The sequence below is a fragment of the Octopus sinensis genome, linkage group LG11 (genome assembly GCF_006345805.1).
Source record: "Octopus sinensis linkage group LG11, ASM634580v1, whole genome shotgun sequence".
NCBI lineage: Eukaryota > Metazoa > Mollusca > Cephalopoda > Octopoda > Octopodidae > Octopus > Octopus sinensis.
Window position 1 is genome coordinate 59,203,577 of NC_043007.1, and position 19,849 is coordinate 59,223,425.

Sequence of the window (19,849 nt, forward strand, 5' to 3'; positions counted from 1 at the left end):
CAGTAATGGAAACGATGATGAAACATCAACTATTAAAGAAAATGTAACATAAATAAGAAAAAGGAAAAGGGAAATGATTACACACACACACACACTATACATACGCGTGTTGAACATTCTTAACAATCCTTAATTCTTTCAATGAGACGAAGTAATTTGATACATTAACACAAAGCTACAAATTGGAGGGAGGAAACGATGATTTTATATTTAAAAGTAAAAAAAAAAAAGGAGAAAGAAGGAGAGGCAGAGAGGGGGAAGAGAAAAAGACAGAGTTGAGGATTAAGAGAGAAAGAAGCAGGTAAAGAAATGATGTTAGTTACTTATATAAGTATTTTAATGGGAGGGAATTCCACTTCCATATTAACGTCCTCTTTCCCCGCATCCCTATTATGTGTTTATGGCTTCTTTAATTTTTATATGTTCAGCTGTTGTGTGAATTCAATCCACCATCGTTTATGTCGGAGTTATTATTGTTATTTAGCACTAAATCAACTCTGATCCAGTCTTTATTTCCATGCATACAGCACCTGGAATCATATTTTATCCAAATATGTCCTTTTCTATATTAAAAAAAAATTATTTTATTGAAGAGAGTTGGGAAATTTCTTTCATGTTGTGCGATTAATGTTGTGGATTTCCTTGTTAACTCTTTTATGTCTGTCCTGCATGCATCGAACAATTGAGCTCACTGGTGAACAGCGTCCATAATATGGTTTTGATTCCTGATTAAACTGCTTTACTTAAGTTATATCTAAGATATAAAATCTTTATGTTTGATTTAAAAAATAAATAAACACTATTAAACACATGTAAATCTATATATTAAAGATAAACTGTAGCTGAGTTGATTCCGCTATTCAGTTTAATTTTGGGGGGCTAATCCCAATTGTATGTTTAACGCTTTATACAGAAAAGGCATTCTCTTCGTCAGCTATACATCTTCTTATAAAATCGTGACATTGCGTCTAAGTAAGAAAACCAATAGCATTTATTTAAATATTTTTTTAATGGGATTGAAATCTTTTTTTTTTTTTAAATATAGTTTTGCGATAATGAACTGTAGATTTTTGTCCTGGATATCAAAATAATTCAGAGATAAAGACAGAAAATTAATGACTGTGTGTGTACATTCATTGCCCTATAATTATCTTGAATTCGTATCGAATCTTCTTTGGGCCTCCTTGATCTTCGATGCAAGAATTCTCATATTTTCTATCTATCTATCTAGCCATCTCTGCACACACATATATGTATATTCACACACATACATACAAATATATGCATATGTAAATATGCACATGTGTGTGCATATTCATAGATGCATACACTTACAAACCCTACATATATAAATGTACCATCCCCAAAAAGTGAAACATGTAAAATGTTTTAAGTTTGTCTTTAATTTAAACATTTCCTTTTCTCAAAAACCTTATCTATGTTGTTTCATAAAAAAATAAAACGAGGAATCAGGTGTAGTTACTGGAAGATAACTCTTTCCCTACTGCATTGTTTCCATTGTTCTGATTAATAACTGCAATCTACCTTTCCTTTATTTGAAGTTGTCCTAAATTACTACACAATTAAATTCATAATTAGAATAAGCTGCCCTCATCCATTTAGTTCCCCTACACACATCAATAGTAATTATGTGTGTGTGTGAGTGTTAGCGTGTGCGTGTGTGTAAAGGATAGAAATATTAAATGAATTTTTGCAGGAGTAACGGTCTCTTTAAGATCAGTGCATTCATTACACAGGCGTCTGTATTTAAGCCAATCAGAAGAAGCGATTAGTAAATTGTTTGGGATTGACCAATCAGAAAGAAGCCCGCCAACAGCCGGTACAAGACACTCCACCGCCCAGAGTTGTATATTACCTGGCTATCTCCGTAAGTATCAATATATTTCCTACATGTTTTTATTTATGTTTGCAGTTACATGACCGCAAAATAAACAATAATAATAACGATCTCAGCTGCTAATAAAAGCAAAACCGAAAATGCAACTAGCAAAATGGATTTAAAATTGATCTCTATGTTATCTGCCGATTAGGCCAAGCCTTGTTGTCCTTCCTTGTTTATAAACACCATCTGTTTAATGTGTCAAAACAGAATTTTTTTTCCGGCTGTCTTACGGTCTTAAAAAATATGGGACTGTTATACAGTCCCATAAATAAATAAATACACACACACACACACACACACATATATATATATATATATATATATATATATATATATATATATATATATATATATATACACATGCACACACACACATACACATTTATGTTTATTTCGCTTTTAGCTCCCTAGGAGCCGGGGTTTCGATGTGTTTATGAATGTGGGTAATTATTTTCATTACTCATTATTATTATTTCAATTAAGAATTTTAGCTTCGTTAATTGATTTTTTAAGGCGAACACATCCAACACTTTGTAGCAGCAATTTTATCAAAGGTAAGAAGTTTAAATCGACCCACAGTAAACAGGTGTTAGATTAAGGTATTCATTCGCCTTAAAAAATATATCAACAAAGTTAAAATTCTTTATTGAAACTATTTTAAAACAAAATAATCACTCAATTTTTAAAAAAAGTGAAATTAATCAACAATGAAATATACGAATATGTACACACACACGTGTGTGTATTATATAGGATCAGTATAAATTTAAGGATATAAAAGTGAGGATACCCTTATTTCTTTATCCTCTTGCTAGTCTCACCTTTGTCTCTCAATTCCCACCCACCTGAGGTACTTTCTTTTTCTCCATTCTCCCATATTTTGTTTATTTGTCAAATACTAATCGCTTATCGTTTGTTGTTCCAAAGATATTTTGGGTGAGTTTTAGGGAATATTCCTTTTCTTTTGAATCCCTTTCCCTTTCATTAAGTAGTGATGCGAGTTGCATGTGCTAGGGTAATTAATATCGTTGTTATTATCATTTCGTTATATTAAGTGTTGTTTTTTTTTCTTCTTCCTTGATGCTGTATGTCTCTTATTGAGATACTTGCAGATGGCACCGACTTTGTTTCTTCATAACTCTATGAAATATACATTTTTTTAAAAAATGAAACTTTGCTGAGATACGATTTTATGTAGATTACAAGTATGTTGACATTTTTTAAAGTTTTGGATCTCATCCCCTACCTCTTCCAACTTCGTTTCTTCATAACACTCTTTAAAATTACATGTTTTTAAATGCTATTTTACAGAAATACGTTGTCGAAGGTGTCGATTACGTGCTGTTGATTATTTTTTAACATGTAAATCCGAAAAAAAAAAGGAATAATGAATGCTAAAGTTAGGAAACTGGTGGTAAAAAAGTTGAAGGTGTGTGAGGACTAAGAGAGCTATATGAATTTTTTTCTTTCTTTTCTACATTTTACGAACCTATTTGTAATGTACTATATCGAAAGCGATTATCTATAAATTTCATTTTTTTTAAAAATGCAACTTTTCAAAGTTTGGAGAAAACAAATTCGATGGGTCTCTAATGTATAGTTATATCACTTTTGTTTACATTGCACGGCGTTCACGATATAAATCCAGTTTTCGTTTTAGTGTAATTTCCTCTTTTTAAAATGAAGTGATGGGGGTAGGGATTCCCATTTTGACAGATCACTTTACATCTTTGCTGGGGTTTCTTTTTTCTTTTCTTTCTTTTTTTTTTCAGTTAGCAGTCATTGCTCACAATAATAGGGGGAAGCTCTTCTCTAAAACGACTGCTGAATCACAGGCAAGCTGACTGATGGAGGTCAATAGCATTTACTTGAACAATAGTGTGTTTAAGTATTGTGTGTGTGTGATTATGTTCATCACTTTCACCTCACATGTAGGCTCAAATATTTGACCTATTATTATGCTGTCTATGCTTTTGCATTTATTTTACTTGTGTGGATATTATAAAGACACCAAATGTATCAAACAGCGTTGTATAATATATACTAATGTCTATCTGTTTAACTATAGACGTATCTTTTATGAATTGCTTGCCTGATCTACTTTCATGTTTACGTCTGGAATATAAACAGACTGTTTTCCCTCCAACACCTGGTGTTTGTTTGTATCTTTCTCACTGATTATTTCAACACAATAGCTCTGTGATTCTACTGGTAGTTAAGCACATAATACTTTTGTCATCGGCTTAATGAGTCGTCGTCACCAGGAACAAATGGAAAGAACCAATTCAAATCATTATTCTTCGAAATCGAAACTATTGCAAATATTTTTTGTTTAATTATAGCCTATCAGTAAATGCTTAGTTTTTAAGTGCTATTTTGAATGGTTTTTATAAAGAATTATATTTAAATGTGGGTTTTGCATCAAATAAAATATGATAGACAATATTTACTCTTCTTTTCGCTTCCATAAATATTTAAAAAATTGATATTTAAATGTAAATTTTATATATATTAGATGTAAATGAGATATATTTTTGTTATCGTTCTCCGGGCAAAATGCTAAACGGTATTTCGTCTGTCTTTACGTTCCGAGTTCAAATTCTGCCGAGGTTGACTTTTTTTCGTGGTCGATAAAATAAGTACCAGTTGAGCACTGGAATCAATATAATCGACTTGCCTCCTACCCCGAACTTGCTGAACTTGTGCCAAAATTTGAAGCATATATATATATATATATATAGAGAGAGAGAGAGTATATTTACACAATTGTTATTTAGAATTATAAATCAGATTCTAGACTTTAAAAGTATATGTACATATTTTAGACGCATAATTATTTTATATGTTTTGATTGAACAAAAAATCCGTATTTATATATAGGTGTAACAATTCACTGAATCGATTTCGGCACATTATTGAACGCGAAAGTCATGAGAACTCCTACAAGGGAACCTCTACGACCTGCTAGAGGTAGCAGTCAAATCTCTCAAAATCACACCCCACCGTCTCAGAAAACGTGGCTCATAAAAGAACGTAACCCTAGATATACAAAAAGATGGGATGGTCATGGCTAGAATGCCTTACTCATGTCTACTCGATCAGCTCTAACCCTGGGAAGAGGTAAAGCTCTCAACTAGCTTTACCTCATCGCATACATTTTTTTAAAGACTTCAGACATGTGTAAAAAAAATTATTATTATTTTAATTGTGATATAATTTGTTGAATCACGTTTTCTCTAATGGCTATTATTTCTTGTAATCTTGGCTGCAGTTTTTCTAGATTTTAACGTAAGTTCTCTTGTTTTTCTTGATTTCTCATAGTCTCTGAGCAATACGTAATGTCCCTACCATGAGACAGATTCGTGAGCTACTTGGTTTCGATTCTCAATAGACCAGTTAATTCTCATAACGTCTTTAAACACCGAAAAAATTGTGCCTATTCATGAAATAATGTGTTACTTTTGAATCGTTGAGGAGCTTTATGAACTCTGACGCACTAGTTGATTGGTTGGAAAAGAAAATAATGTTAGCTAGTGCTAGTGCCAGCTGGGCTGAGTTGATGAAATTAAATTGTAAATTTGTGAATGTAAGTTCACATAACTAGCATTACAAAAATATATTATAGAATATTCTCTGCAACAAACATATTTAGCTTCCTCATGTTGCAAGTTGTTGTGAAGTGGATGTTTCTGACTTGCCCCAAAAGTTCTTGTTTTGGAATATCGGTGGAAGCTGCAATGTACTCCAAAAGGCTCTTAACTTCTTCTGTAATAATTAATATGCACACTTATATATACATGGTTGTGTGGTTAAGACGTTTGCTTTTCGATCACATGGTTTCTGATTCATTTCCATTGTGCATCACTGTGGGCAAGTGTCTTCTAGTACAACCTTGATCAGTCAGAGACTAAGTGGATTTGCCAGGCAGAAATTGAAAGAAGACCATCATGTGTGTGTGTGGTCTTTCAGTTTCTACTAACAGATCTTCGGGGAATTTTGTGACTTTGAAGTTGTCTGGAATAAGTGATCTCTTAGAAAACAAATGTTAGCATCAGGAAGGGTATCTACTGTAAAACAATGCCTCAGTATATTCATCCAAACCATGCAAACATGGAAAGATGAACAACAAACAATCTGTCTGTCTATCTATCTCATCATCAGGGCACAATATAGCTGAATGGTTAAGAAGTTTGAGGTCCTAAGTTTGATCCCACTGTTTGGCAAGTTTCTTTTACCATAACTTCAGTTCAGTCTCATCCTTGGGAATCTGTCTGCTGGATAGTGCATGTAATTCAAAGCTCCAGCCTTGTTATTTACTGATTACCCCTGAGAATTATGTTAAGGATATACATCTCTATGTAAGGAATACCCAACCACTTCACTCATTAATTCACAGAGCAGGTCATTCAGTTGATCAAACAACTGAATCTTCATCATTGGAATCAACAAAGAATCTGTGTGTGTTTTATGCAGTTTATATGTAGTTGCTTGTACTTTCTAACATCTCAAGATAATTGACCATTATGGGAATGGACTTCATTATTCTTGTTTTATTGTGAAAGAGTATTAAACTTGAGCTAAGAAATGGTTGGTGTGTACTTGTATATATAGGTAATAGGAATAAATGGTGAGGGCATCTAATGAATGTAATATTTTGGTGGTGTTTTTTTTATTCCTGTTGTCATGTGCATACATTGGTATTTTCTAGTGTAAACATCTATTTTTCCATGTTAACATAGGTTAGATGGGAAATAATTATTTGAGAAAGGATTTTATGGTCATATGCTCTTCCTGCCACCAACCTCTACTTGTTTTGAAAGTAAAAGATTTTTTATTCCAAAAGTCTTTGAAAGTGCAGAATGTTAACTAGGAATGTTGCCATTTCACTCAAAGTAGTGACAAACATGGAATGTCAATATTCATACATTCACTCACGTTTATATATGGAAACAAGTGGGGTTTGGTGACAGAAGGGGCATCTGACTGTAGAAAACTCTACTGCAGCATACTGTTGTCTGACCTATTCAAGCATGGAAAAGTAGATAATGAAATTATGATGCTGGTGACAGGTTTCCTGCAATTTCTGTCTACCAAATTCACAGACAAGGCATTAGTTGGCACTGGGCTTTGAAGGGGGACTGAGCCCCCAAATTGATGAACATATATATTGTGCATTGAGTGTGTATTGTTATCTGGGTAAAGTGAATGGGTTGGTTGGGTTGAAGTTAATAAGCCTCTATTTTTTAAGAGCAATATTTAATGGAAAATGGTTAACAATGTAAAGATGTTTTGAGAGCTGGAGTATTTTGATAAGGAATTAGTGGTGATTGTATGGAATGTAGTGTATTATTAACATGTGTTCTGTTAATTTGTAATGCCAGAATAAACTCCTATCTGTACTTCATATGTTGAAGATCTCTAAATTTTGTGTAATGTTAATTTATCTAAAATTATGACCCCAATGACACCTAGAACAGCTAATCTTATCTAATCATAACATAAATGTCAACACAAGTAGCAGTTAGTGGTTCAATGTTTTTACTAATCTAGTAAATAACTCACTTATGAGATGTAGACCTATCAAGTTTCTTTGTTCTACAAAGCCCCTTACTTTCCATATAGACATTAGAATATGATGTAACACTGTTAAATTAAAATAACAGGATTTTTTTTTTAAAGAGATTGGCGGATGCTATATATAAGAACTTGGTGGTAGCTGTTTATTCCTTAATAGAGTATAAGGAAGTCATAATAGATTGAACTGACATTGCAGTTTGAAGATGTGATTTGAGGAATTTTTAATTGTTGAGTCTGGAGCATAGCCCCTGACCTATGCAAGCCCTCCAGAACCAGCGTTAATTTTGAAAGTGCTGAAGGATAGCTGTTATTGTTGGTTTTATTAAGATATATAGTTATTTTTATTACAGACAAAGGGTGTCTACACATACATATTTGTGGGTATTTATTTATTTTTTTAATACTTTGCTAGATTTTAGAATGTATGCATGGTTAAGACTTTTTTTATTTATTCCTACATGCTTACCACTTTACATTTAAAGTTCAAATTCCATTGAGGTCGATTTTCCCTTTTGTCCCTTTCTGAGGTTGATAAAATAAGTACCAGCTGATCACTGGGGTCAGTGTAAGTAGCTTACCCCGTCCCCTGAAATTGCTGGCCTTATTGCCAAAATTTGAAACTAATAATGTTAACTTGTACTAAGAATAAGGAGTTGATGTTGTAAGTAGATTTATTTTCCAGGATCAATACGTTTGATTGTCTCTTGTTTCAAATGCTGCTTTTTTAACTGATAAAATGACAACTGGATATTACTAAGCAGGTAGTGTCTATCTTAATTTATAATAATAGTAATTATAATATTGGGAAAATTAAGTGGTGTAATTCAAGAGATGTAGATTTCATTGAAGCTTTGGTTAAATAAGTGCTACAATCAGTTTAGATCTCATTTGTTTCTTAATTTTCTATTTCTTACTAAATTTTGCATAGCATTTTCATATTTTTCTATTTTCAGAGCTGACCCTATTAATTCCCAAAATGGCAAAATCTAAAAAGGTAAGAAGCATTTTCCCTTGTTTTGATATGGTTTTGAAGAGTTCTGTAATTTTGATAATACCAAGTATATTCTGTCACTTACTTTGTACAAATTTTATGCTTGATTGGATATCAGTTACTGAGTGTAACTATCCAGCAAGTGGAGGGCCATGCAGGTAAAGCAAATGGGTTCTTAAAATGGGTGCATCTTAATCCATATGGTGTATTATAGCAACTCAGCCTTGCAGAGTCCATCTCTCTCCAGGCTATAATTATAGGAAGATTGAAATCTTTTTTTTTAAACACACTACCTTTGTATAAGTTAATTTTGAAAATAATGAAGAATTTGATAAAATAGCTGACATATTAAGTGGGACATAGATTAACATGAAATTTTGATTGAAAGTTTTAAATTTTGATTACTTGAAGTGTGTACATGGGAGTAAAAGAGTATAACATGAGTATTGTCTCATTTCGATGGCGTTCCCTACACTTTCCCAGTATTGAAAGCTGTAGTTTTAGTCCATCGTACAGTAACTATTTAATTTCTTCACCTTTAACTGTTCCCTGATGTTGACAGTGGTGTTGCATTGTTTTCAACAGTTGAAGTTTTGCAAGTTAATACATACTTCTAGATATTCTAGACCTTGTTCTGTGTCATAACTTTTTAAGATATTATCTAACTCCTTATGCATAACACAAAACTCTCAAAATTTTCTACAGAGACTGAGCTGCACAATTGCTGATTTTTCCAAGCAATCTTTTTATATCATAACACATAAGACTGATTCTCCTCCTTTCTCAAATACTAACTTTCCTTCTTAGGGCCACCATATACTTCACCCCTGATCAGTTTCTTACCCTCTTGGTCAAGTAAAACCCATAGCTGAGATGGTTCTGCCATTACACATACAAGCATCTTATCCTATATCCCAAAGAACAACCTTCTGATTAATGGCCAAAAGCTCACTCACCAACACACCACAAACTCTGGCTTACACACCTAATGTTTCCTTTCTCTTCTGATTCTATTACTACTGCAATAGTTGAATGAACATATGAACTAACAGTGCTAGGCTAAAATTCATTGGACTGGAGAAAGCAATGGAAAATTGATCCAGTGTAATTTTTTTCCTTGATTTGTTATGAGAAGACAATGTCTTTAGTTGCATTCCAACAACCCAGCAGATTACACAGGATGTTACTGTTAGTACAGTTGGTGAATAAACATCAGTTTCATCCAGTAGTGCAATAAATAGTCAGTTGACTTCAACAGTAGACCTTCCATCTTTAAAGGTATTCATCAATGAGTGAGTAACTATATTAATTTAAGTTGTGGTGTTCATACCTATCTCAAGAGCTTAAGCAAAGGAAGTGAATTAACTACAATATACAATTAAACTTATTTTGTAATGTGTAATTGTGGCTTGTGTAAATTATGCTGGCTCTACATTTGAAATTAAGGTAGTATACATAAAATCGGAAATGTGTCTGGTTCAATCAAGTTAGGTTGCCTGCAAGACTACTCTGCAAAACCTTCCTAATTGTTTTGTTTTTAGAATGTCTAAAAACATAATTCAATTTTTATTCTGCATTTTACTTTTCTGTCTTTATATTATTTGTCTGATTTAAATCTGAAGAAATTTGTTTACTACGTAAATTTTCTTTGTTTTCAATTGTTTTTGTTTACTGTACAATGTTTATCAACACAATTTTGTCTGAAATATAACTTCATATATTACATAGTTTTTTTTTTTCTGTTACTATAAAGAAAATCAGATTTATGATGAAGGGAAAATTAAAATATGTTTTTTAGTCACTAGTATAAGTTATTTATAAAAATCTGGTAATACTAAGTACTGGCTACCAGATTTTTTTCTTAATCTCACCATCTTTATCTCTCTTTCCAGCTCTACCCTAATTACTCTTACCCACTCTTGTAGAACGCAGGTAGCTATGTATCTCCTTCACTGCAAGAAACCCATTTTGCTCCTTCTTTCATACTTCAGCCTCTCAATATCTAGCATAAAGCTCCTCCTTCTCCCCTGTAGCATCACTCAAATGAAGGGGATCTTGTGATCTACATGGTAACCTCACTAGTGATGGTTCCACAAAAAAAGCACCCAGTACACATACCAGAGCAGACACTGGGGCGCTACACAGTTCTCTGATTCATCAGATCCTGTAGAATCATACAACCCATGCCAGCATGGAAGATGAACTTTAAAAGATGATGATGAGGTTAGCCCTGATTCAACAAACCTAAGTTCAATGGTGTTTCCAGTTCTGGTCATCTTGTCTTATCCCCCCACACACACATACCTCCAGACTGTATTTCATTCAAAATCCACAACCTAAAGATATCATTGGTACACAGCAACATTTATTTCGATGGATCGATATCCTAGTACTGCCTATATCTTCACCAGGCCTGGTTGCCCTTAGCCTTCTCCATGAGTACACTTAGCTTTTGACAGGTGATACTGTAGAACTTATTATTATTATAGGCTCTGAGTAAGGCAGCAAGCTAGCAGAATCGTTGGCACACCAGGCAGAATACTTAGCATCATTTTGTGCGTCTTCATGTTCTGATTTCAAATTCTGCTGAGACTGGCTTTGCTTGTCATCCTTCTGGAGTTTGTAAAATAAGTACCAGTTGAGCATTAGGGTTGATTTAATTGAATTAGTTCCTCCCCAAAACTGCTAATTATTATTGGTTGTGAGGTTTAGAAGTTTGCTTCCCAGCTATTTTGGGTTCAGTCCCACAGCATGGCATCTTGAGTGAATGTCATTTACTATAGCCCTGGGCCAACCAAAGCCTTGTGGATGGATTTGGTAAATGGTAACTAAAAAAGCCTATCATGTCTATGTGTATGCAATATATATATATATATATATATATATGTCAAATGTACAAAAAGCAAAGAAAGGTCAGAGAACAACAAGCAGATATATTAGTTTGATGCTTGGGGAGAATGGGAAAGTCTTTGACATTTCGATCCTATGCTTTTCTATAGAAAGGGATAAAAGGGGGAAAATTGAGAGAGAGAAAAAAAATGTCTGGATTAATGGTTTAACATGATGAAATTATCAAACGAAAGAATCCGATTGAAGGGGAGATAACAGCGACCCAACTGAACTGGAGTGTGCAAGTGCATATATGTACAGCGGTTGGACAAAATAATGGAAACAACTAGCATCATAGCATCATAATTTTGAAATATCTATAAAACCATCAAAAGCGTGTTTATTTTTATGGTTTTTGATATTTTATTAGTGTTGCTTAATATGTTTTGCTAAAATTGCTGTTTCTTTTCAGATATCATCAGAAAAAGATAATTAAAATTCATTAAAATGACAGATCTATTGGACTTTCAAAGAAGTCAAATTTTTGGTGCTCATATGGAAGGCACTAGTGTAACAAAAACAGCCAAAATGTTTGGTGTATCAAGAAATACTGTCTCGAAAGTAATGACAGCTTTTGAGAAAGAGGGAAAAACCTCCTCGTCGAAACAAAACCCCGGAAGAAAACCAAAACTTTCAGATAGGTACCATCGGACTCTTACGTGAATTATATGAAAGGATCACAAAAGTACAGCTCCCAAAATTACTGCAGATCTTAATGACCACCTCGAGAACCCAGTTTCCACAAGAACTGTTTGCCAGGAGCTGCACAAAGCCAGATTTCATGGGAGGGCTGCAATCAGAAAACCACTACTTTCAAAAACAAACGTTGCAAAGCGTTTAGAGTGGAGTAAAAACCTACAGAATTGGTCCCTAGAGCAATGGAAGAATGTTATTTTCTTGGACAAGTCATCCTTTACCTTATTTCTGACCACTGGCCGAATATACCTGTGGAGACAGCCAAAAGAAGTATTTGACTCAGACTACCTTCTTCCAACTGTTAAACATGGTGGAGGATCTGTGATAATCTGGGGGAGGCTATATCTTGGAAATCTGCTGGCCCAATTGTTTCCCTTCATGGCAGAATTAATAGCGGACGTTAAACGATGATGATGATGATGATGATTTAAGCATTTTATCTGATGAAATTCATCCTATGGTTGCAGAGCTGTTTCCGGAGGGAAACACAATCTTTCAGGATGATAATGCACACAACTAAATTTGTTACTGAATAGCATGAGGAACATTCTAGTGAAGCTGAACATCTTATCTAGCCACTACAGTCCCCAGATCTCAATATTATTGAACATTTATGGTGCATTTTAGAAAAATAAGTAAGGAGTCAATATCCCCCACCATCATCACTACAAGAACTGAAAACTGTTGTAGTTGAAGAATGGACAAAAATTTCTTTGGAAACAATTCAAACTTTGTACGAGTTCATATCTTGTAGAATTCAAGCTGTAATTACTGTCAAAGGCGGCCCTACCCCATATTAAAATTAATTTGTTTGAAATTTTAAGATGTTTCCATCTTTTCATCCAACCCCTGTATGTGAGCATGTGTGTCAATGGGGGCAACCGCATGTGTATGTGTGTGTATATGTATACGTTTGTGTGTGTGCCTCTGCCACATTTTGACATCTTGATAGTTATAAACAAATATCACTGTCATACAAGCAGTATCATTCATTTACAATCTTCTGAAAACATGTCCTGTCATGGGGAAAATATTACTTTGTTTGGGAACAGGTGAGGGTTGATTATAAGAAGGGCATCCAGCTACAGAGAATCCAAGTGCAAGTCTAGAAAAGTGGATATTAAAATGATGATAATGGTGTGTGTGTGTGTGTGTCCTCCCCAAGATTATGGACATCAATTAAGAACTTTTAAACATTTTTTGTCATAAAATTGGTGTCTTTATTTCAGGAAGCACGTTCAAGATCAAGAAAGAGATCTACTTCCAGAAGTCGAAGTCGCAGTCGTACAAGGACTGCTGCAAAGAAATCTGCATCAACCACAACAACACCAGTCCAGCGCAAAACGTCATCTCAGACAGTTGCAAAGTCTACTCCCAAAACTGATCCTATTCGGATATCAAGTCGAATTGCAGCAAAGGTTACTTCTTTTTTGTTGTTTAACCACCACCTCAATTTAACCCTATGATCAAGGATATTTTAATCATTTTCTTTCCTTTTTCATTTTCTTTCCTTTCTGATATAGTGGGCTGCATTTTCCAGTGTATTCTCTTTTTTAAGACAGCAAAGTGTGTTTAGAGAGAGAGTTGGCTATTGTTTCTAGCTGGCTCATCTATTGTATTATTTCTTATTGAATGAGAGAGGGAATGGATGAATAATCAGTTATGAAAACAATGTCTTGCAGTGAATGGGTTTTTAGATTTAAAATTTCTATGTGAAAAGAGAGCATGAAACTTACAATTAAAGTAATGAAAGTCCAATCTGTATTAGGATTAATCAGCAATTTACAGTTAGAAATTTTTATAATTTGATTTGCTAATTTTGTGTTCTACTTATCTTGAGCTTTTTATCTTATTTTATTGTAAACCGTTTGTTTTGGATTATCTTTTTCATATTAAGGAAGAAAAGAAATTGTTTGTCGAAAAGTTAGAAACTGTCCAAATCAAACAGATCTCTGAAACCAAAACAATTCCTGATGTGAAGATTGAAGATGAAAAGAAAATTCGGAAGACACCAAAGAAACATATTGGCAGTGTTTTGGGTGCCATATCTTTTATGATTTTGTTTCCACTTGCCACCTTTTACCTGGTTCTGTTGTGCCACAAGGTAAGATCTTGATTGCAATTTCAAAGATGTTGGATTGCTAACCATATTTGTCAGAAATTTAATCCTTACTTACAACAACCCTTGTATGTTTCATTTTGCTTAACTAGAGATGCTTTCTCCTCATACTTAAAGTTCAGTGGCTAACGCTGGGAAGGAGTGGTCACTGTAGGCTTTGAATGCATTCATACTACCAAGGTAAAATTAAAAAAAAACATTTTCCTTGTGTTGGTATCAATTTTTTTCATAGGTCAGATCAATTCCATACCAATATATTTCTCTTTATATAAACATAAATACCAAAATATTTTAACAATCAGCAAGGAAAGCATTAATCTTGTAAGCATTCCGGGCTGAGACACAGGGGTTGGCTGCTGTTTTGTAAATTTGTTTACCATGCCACCAAAGAAAAACTACTGATGAAAATATCTCTTCTATTACAAGCTGCAAACTAGATAAACCATCCAAGACTGTTGTTCAGTTCTAAAGGATGTTTGTGATATTTCCGATGGAAAATCATGCAAGCTTTGATCATCATGTAATTCAGCTGAATCACTTAAAGAGAACAGTTAACCTTCACCTGCAATTTATTGTTGTTATTTATCCTCAGATCACTGTTTTAAGGCATGATGTATCTAGGACTATATTATCCTGGATGCATGTTTCTTTTACTTCATAAAATAGTAGGATGTGATTTGAGGGAAATTTGACAGCTATTTCTTACAAATTAAACAGCTGCATGGAATCCCTCTTTGGCTCATTCTTCTCACATATCTCTAAAATTTGTGATCATCTGTTGTACAAAACCATAAAAAATATTTAACTATGGTGAAATTTGACTTTAGAATCATGTAGTAGTAAACTTGTTAAAAGAATTTATCTGGTCTAACTTTTGTATCATTTATACCAGCTTTGTTCAAGATGTGTTTTTACTACTATTTCCCATATTTCTTGTCCACTTTCTATTGACATTACTGATTTATAATCTACTATGGAATTTTAGTATCAGTGCAGTATCACAAGTCTACCCAAAATACCAAAGAACTGGAAATATTACTTTGACCCATACTCTGCCAGTATTGTTGTTGGTTGGTTCCTGCTTCAGTCAGTATTAGCAATCATTCCAGTGGGAAGAAAAGTTACAGGACAGCCTTTACCATCTGGTGGTCGTCTGACCTATCGCTGTAATGGTAAGTTAGAACACTATTGATTGTAATATCACTAAATCTTTTATGACCACGATGACTGGTTTATCATCCCATTTTGGTTGTTTGAAGCAAAGCTTAATTCAAATGCATTAGTCTTATCACATGTTAACTCTTTCAGGCTTTAATTGAAGCCATCTGAGACTTCTTCTTCTATGCAAAATCTTCTCCTGTAAAATAAAATGGTGAAAGTTAAAAAAGAGTATATATGGTCGGTAGCTAGAGGATGAGGATTTCACTTCTAATTAAAACATTATTGAGTCTCATGTTATAATTACATATATAAAATTCTATCATTGACAAATTCTGTCATCATTTCTATTATTGTTCTTGTTTTGTATCTACTAAACATAACTCTAAACCTAAACAAGACTTATTCTTTAAGGATATCCTAACTGATGAAAATTTGTTATGAATTGCAATTGTGAATCTCTGTCTTCTCCTTAACCAAATAGTTCTTAACCTTAAAAATCATTTAGTGAGGCTAAATGTATTGTAGCATCATCATCATTGTTTTAACATCCAGTTTTCCAGGAGCCACATACAATTCATTGAGTTAGATTTTCTATGGCAAGATGCCCTTCCTGTCACCAAACCTCAAACTGTTTTGTAGGTCTTCCTGTGGAAGAGGTAGACACAAAAAGACATGGAATGAGGTGGGGAAATATGATCGTCAAATGTTGAGACACACAGAGGCAATGACAAGTGACACAAGACTTTTAGTGATTTGCTGTGCTTGAGAAGATACATCAAGCTTCATAGTTGTGGCCAGTGATGATGAGACATTAATGACAACCATGCTGATGACATATAAAAGGTGGCACATAAAAAGCAGCACCCCATGCCAGTGACACGTGAAGGGCAGTACCTGTGCTGGGAACATGTAAACAGCATCCATGCTGGTGACATGTAAAAAGCACCCAGTATGTTCTATGGGATGGTTGGTGTTAGGAAGAGCATCCTGCCATAGAAAGCACATCAAAACAGACTGGAACCAGGTGCAGCTCCCTGGCCTACTAGTTCCAGTCAAACTGTCAAACCCATGCCATCATGGAAAACAGGCATCAGGAGGAGGAGTGGTGCTGGTTGTTGTTTACACAGAAAGCTGAAGATAAACAGCATTGCTTGTCAAGTGTACCCATACATACAGCAAGCTTTTATCAGTTTCTATCTACCAAATCTATTTATAAAGTCAACCCAAAGCTATTGTAAAAGACACCTGCCCCAGGTGCCATGCAGTGAGACTGAACCTGAAACCATGTGGTTGGGAAACAAGCTCCTTAACCACTCAGCCACACCTGTGATTATGTACATATTCATATAATATATGGAATTGAATTATTTCTCTCATTGTTTTCTTTCCATATACCAGATTATTGGGAGTTGAATAAGACCTTGTGTGTTTGTGTCGAGCTAAAATATTGGAATTTCTGTGACATAAATTGGAGATAAATTAATGACATTTGATTGTTGATATACATCTGACCACAGAAGTTTAGTTAATATTCAGTAACTGAACTAAAATTTTGTCAATTCTTCACTGATATATTTTATATCATCTTTGTATATAATTAAAATCTCTTCACAACTTTTGGAAACTTCTGTGCATTGTGTAAACAATTACAATTCAAAAAGTAAATATGCAGATGTCTTCTCTGCTGAAATTGAATTTTATACATATATACACACACACACACACGTGCAGCCACAGCCTTAGGGTTGAAACATGTAAAAGAATATATATTGTATCTTTTAATTGTTTCAGTCATCAGACTGTGGCTATGCTGGGGTAGCAGATAGATAGATAATCTTGTTGGCATGGTAACCAAGTTCACTGTTAGAGTATGGCAGGCAACAGATATATATTTCACTTTGTGTCTGCCATTATGATGTGTTTTTGTCATTCTGTTGTTTACATGTTAAGACAAGGAAACACAAACATTCATACACACACACACGAGCTTCGTTCAGTTTCTGTATACCAAATCCTCTCATAAGGCTTTAGTTTTCCTAGGACTATAGGAAAAGACACTTGCTCAAGGTACCCTATATAGTATTTTGATATACAATGCTACATTTTTAGACATGTTGAAAGAGGCATTATGATTCAAAGGAAAATATAGTGAAATAGTTTCCTGCTGTTCTCTCCCACCTCAGGGAGGGATTTTTGTTCACCAACTCAGTCTTAGAAATTTTATATATATATAGTTTATCTCATATCATGTCTCTTCTCATCACCACCTCTTCATGCATCAGCTAATGCTCTTCTTCTGTGTAGTTTAATAATAGGAAGGGCACCTAGCCACAGAAAACATGTCAAGAGCTGGAATGTGTGAGTGAGACATGATTCCCAAAGCAATCTCTGAGGATAAGGTCATTGATAAGAACTGACATGTTCTTGATGATCCATCCAACCCATATCTGTGTAGCAAAGTGGAATAATGATGGTGATGTTGATTACCAATTATGATGTGCTCTCTTAACATTTCAACTTCATTTATAACTTTTTAAAAAATCTGATGAACTATGATAAAGTGCATTCAGCTATCTCAGAAGAAATGGTTGGAATCCTACACAACTGCTTCACTAATTTCTCTTCCATTCTCTGATAAATCAATTCCTCTTAAACACTTATTTTGATCATAGCTGGGTAAAGAAACTTTTTAAAATTTATATTTGGACGTTGTCTTCTGAAATATGAAATTGTTGCAAATTAATAGTTTTTAGTTTACCCAGACCATTTTTGTATGTGTGATATCAAAATATTTCACAAATTCATACTTTAACATTTTTCTTTTTCAGGTTTTTTTGCATTGATAGTTGTCCTTGCTATGTTTGGACTTGCTGTCTACTTAGAGCTGCCCATCACTTTTGTGTATGACAAATTATTTTCAATAGTCATTACATCAGCAATTCTAGCTTTTATCCTGAGCATTGTATTCTACATCAAGTCCAGATATGCATCACCAACAGCAATTGCAGCTTCTGGCAATACTGGTAAATATCTCCAAACTGTTTTTTTTTTCCAGGCATGTTCCTCATTTATTTATTTATAACAACTGCATTTAATATTGTGACTCCTACAAACCAGGCAACCATCACACACACACACACTCTCTCTCTCTCTCTCTCTCTCTCTCTCTCTCTTCTCTCTCTCTCTCTCTCTCTCTCTCTCTCTCTCTCTCTCTCTCTCTCTCTCTCTCTCTCTCTCTCTCTCTCTCACAGGTAATTAGCAGTGATGTAGTCTAGGCTTTTCAGCATAAAAGGAAGATAGCATAAAGAGAATGTCAAAAAATCATAGGGTATGTCCAGAAGATGCCTATGATTTTATTTGCACCTTCAGTATTTAGCAATTATGGAAGTGCTTTTTGTTTCAAAAATGTTGGAGCTAAATTCTAAGAGACCTATACTGAAAATAGTGAAACACAAGTTGTTTAGCTGCAATGCATTATGTATGTGTTGTTAATTTTGAAGAAGAAAAATATAATCTATCATTCCGATGGAATACAATGACAAATAGCATCATAAATCAAGTGGCCATCCATTTTTTTTTCCTTCTTTACAATTTTAATTATCAACTTTGTTTTCATTATGGTTTTTTTACAATTATTGTCTTTGTGTGTGTGTATATAGATTTTATAATCAACAATGGAAGAGCCACTATAATGAATACATACATACTAATATGTATATTTTTGTATTGTAGTCCCACTATATGAAAATATCATTTTCATGTGTATTTAGGCAAGTTGGCTGGGAGGAACCCATTTTCTCCGCTTTATATCCATGCTGCAGTGTTGAATATAGCATTGCCATCTATGAAATGCACATCAGTTTAACAATGTTATTACTAATGATGTAACATTGCTAATATATTCTAATAACACTGTAAAACATGTGGTGAAACTGTACAGGCTTTCGTATATATTCTGTGTATCATATTGAAACTAAGTTGTTGGTAGTGATGATGTTGATGTGATAACACTATACATAATTTTCCCTATATTATAGGTAATGTAATTTATGATTTCTTTATGGGTCACGAATTGAATCCTCGTATTGGTCCTTTGGATATGAAATTTTTAAATTTCCGAATGAGTTTTCTTACCTGGCTGATGATGGATATGTGCCTTGTTCTGAAAGCTAGCCAAGATGATGGTGGAATTTCTCCCTCTATTGCAATTGTTACAATCTTCCAATTTATTTACATTGCTGATGTGCTCTGGTTTGAGGTAAGTACTGTTTTTGATTGATTTCTTATGTCTTTGTACTGAACCAGTTTTTGCAGGGGTGGAATTATTTGAACTGTATTGTGTAGTATAAGTGCTACACAACAGCTAAGTGGATTATTGAGTGATTAGAAATTGAGTGCTTTGATCATGAACACATTGTAGTACCAGTTATAGATATGAACAGCTAATTTTTTGGCTTTTAGTTCAACATGCCACCAACTTAGCCAGGTACATTCACATACATGTTGAAAGGCA

General features: G+C 34.0%; 1 protein-coding gene across 3 annotated transcripts in view; it reads left to right on the forward strand.

Annotated features, from left to right (window-relative positions):
- Positions 1-294: 294 nt before the first annotated feature.
- LOC115217706 (delta(14)-sterol reductase TM7SF2) overlaps positions 295-19,849 on the forward strand; it is a 32,821-nt gene continuing 13,266 nt past the window's right edge. The window contains exons 1-8 of one of the 3 annotated variants that reach the window (XM_029787461.2): positions 295-314; positions 1,758-1,888; positions 8,434-8,474; positions 13,286-13,474; positions 13,954-14,160; positions 15,161-15,347; positions 18,165-18,359; positions 19,374-19,594. In XM_029787461.2, the coding sequence (XP_029643321.1) occupies positions 310-314; positions 1,758-1,888; positions 8,434-8,474; positions 13,286-13,474; positions 13,954-14,160; positions 15,161-15,347; positions 18,165-18,359; positions 19,374-19,594 (1,176 nt within the window). In that variant the 5' untranslated portion in view covers positions 295-309. Of the gene's footprint in view, positions 315-1,757; positions 1,889-2,321; positions 2,458-4,800; positions 5,024-8,433; positions 8,475-13,285; positions 13,475-13,953; positions 14,161-15,160; positions 15,348-18,164; positions 18,360-19,373; positions 19,595-19,849 lie in introns of those variants that run through there. The other 2 variants (XM_036507519.1, XM_036507520.1) reach the window with 2 other exon arrangements.